Consider the following 2,212-nt stretch of genomic DNA (forward strand, 5'->3'; position numbering starts at 1 on the left):
TGGACACCTTGTAGAACCTGAGTTCAGAGACCAGAGACGTCCAACCTGGCCTACCTGACCAAGGACCATGACTCTCAGACACTATGGGTGAGATTCTTTGTCCTTTTTTCACCAAGATTATATATTTTGTTTCTGTATTCCAAACAAATACAGAAGAGGTGGGGGATTGTCACATGAACACAGCCACCCCCCCCCCCCACCACCACCACCACCACCTTGTTTATCTAGACCACCCCCCCCACCCCCCCATTTCTCCTCAGTCAGTCCCAGCCAAAGTCCTGCCCTGTCATCTGGTAGAACTTGAGGTTGAAGGGCCGGTAGAACTCCCTGAGCCTCTGCAGCGCCTCCTGCGGGATGGGAGGGTGCGTGCGGCCCTTGGACTTGCCCAGGCAGCGCGGCCGGCTGCTGCCCTCGGGCTTCTTCAGGCACGGGAAGCCCTTGGTCTGGTTGAAGTAGAAGTGCTTGGCGCCCACCACGCGCTTGAGCCCCAGGAAGTCCTGCACGCGGGCCATCTCGCCGGCCGGGTCGCTCACCAGCCGCTCGCCGCTCACGAACAGGAAGCGCCCCAGCGGGAAGTAGCGCAGCCACGCCTCCAGGTGCTTGGCGTAGACGCCGATGCGCACCGCGCTCCAGGAGGTGTCCACCACACCCCGCAGTGATGACGACGACGACTTCGACGACGATGACGACGCCGTCCCGTTCTTGAAGGCCAGGGCCTGGAAGGACGGCAGGCCCGGCGTCTTGCTGAGCGTCTGGGCGTAGTCGGAGACGGCGCGGGTCACGGGGTCGCGCACCACCACGATGAGGCGCGTGTGGCGGCTCATGGCGTGGACCCGCCGCGGAGCCTCCCGCGTCACGAAGTAGCTCGGCGTCTTCTCCATGGTGATCTGGCCCTCCAACGTGCGTGGCATCAGACTCCTGGCAGAGAGAGAGAGAGAGGAAGAGAGGGAGAGAGAGAGAGAGTGTATAAGTATAAGTATAATTATAAGTGGGAAATGTGGTCTCTGCATTTATCCCAATCTGCGAATTAGTGAAACACACGCAGCACACAGTGAGGTGAAGCGCACACTAATCCCGGCGTAGTTAGCTTCCTGCAACAACGGCGGCACTCGGAATATTATGAATATTATGAAATCGTGTTATTATTGGTGGAGGCTCCAAATAAGCATTTTGGGCTTTCTGCGTCTCACTGCACTGCATTGCTTAATTTCATTTTTTTATATATTTTTTTCTATTTTATTTATTTGTATTTTTCAAATGTATTTAAATTTGTGCAAAATGATAAAACTTAAAAAAACCTAAAACCTAAACGCCACATCTGTGTGTTTGAGTCGGTGACCCCTCTTCTCCTACTGCATGACTGGACCTCTCCGCTGAAGGACCGACTTGTCTTCAGACGGCGTGGTGGAGTTACTATTACTTAGTCATGTAATGCTTCACTGCCCTCGTCTACATAATGTGCAATTGAAAGTGACATAAGAAGCCTGCTCATCGTTTACAATAAAGGAGTCTTTTCAGCTAAAGGAGACCCATATTGAAAATATTACATCAACACATAATCCGTAATGCTTCAGTATGACTGTGCAGCCAAAATCTCCTGCCAACAGAGGGGAAAAAAACAAAAAAACATATTGGTCAGTATTGTCGGTCGGTACATATGTTTTACTTCATGTCCGATCTGGTTGTGCTTTACCCTGCCTATATTTATGCAATTGGCAAATTTTACATGTCAAATAATCCTTGTGGTATTACATCATATACTGTTTCAAAAACCGCTGTTTCTATTCTTGTGTGGAAAAAAACTGAAGGTGAACAAAAACACAGGCATTCACACACACACACACACACACACACACACACACACACACACACACACACACACACCACTGAGGCATATCATCTATAAAGATTCGGTGTAACCCAGGCAAGGGTTTTGAACGGGAAAAGCTTTACAGTTTCAAGACGACAAACACACATGCGTATAAAATGTTACTATGCTTGGCTGAGTAATCTGTAATCTCGAGCTGTCATCTAATAAAGGCCTGGAAAGGAAAACCTCTTTCAGCGACACTGGAAAAACACATATGCGTATAAAACACACTCAGCGTGTAATGTGGATGTAAAGAGACGGAAGTTTCTGGAAGTTTTAAAACAGTAATAACATGCTAACACTCGCTAGGGTGCCGGGAGACACATTAGCGTACGGAGGAAG

At 49.5% G+C, this 2,212-nt stretch overlaps 1 protein-coding gene across 1 annotated transcript in view; it reads right to left on the reverse strand.

Moving 5' to 3' along the window:
• Positions 1–260: 260 nt before the first annotated feature.
• Positions 261–2,212, reverse strand: part of LOC143134644 (heparan sulfate glucosamine 3-O-sulfotransferase 6-like) — a 27,381-nt gene continuing 25,429 nt past the window's right edge. Inside the window, exon 2 of the mRNA XM_076295235.1 lies at positions 261–918. Coding sequence (XP_076151350.1) covers positions 261–918 — 658 coding nt within the window. The remainder of the gene's footprint in view (positions 919–2,212) is intronic.

Source organism: Alosa pseudoharengus, unplaced genomic scaffold (assembly GCF_046254945.1).
Source record: "Alosa pseudoharengus isolate Yale_2024_CS ecotype anadromous, Long Island Sound unplaced genomic scaffold, YU_APseudo_1.1 YU_APseudo_1.1_scf_1, whole genome shotgun sequence".
NCBI lineage: Eukaryota > Metazoa > Chordata > Actinopteri > Clupeiformes > Clupeidae > Alosa > Alosa pseudoharengus.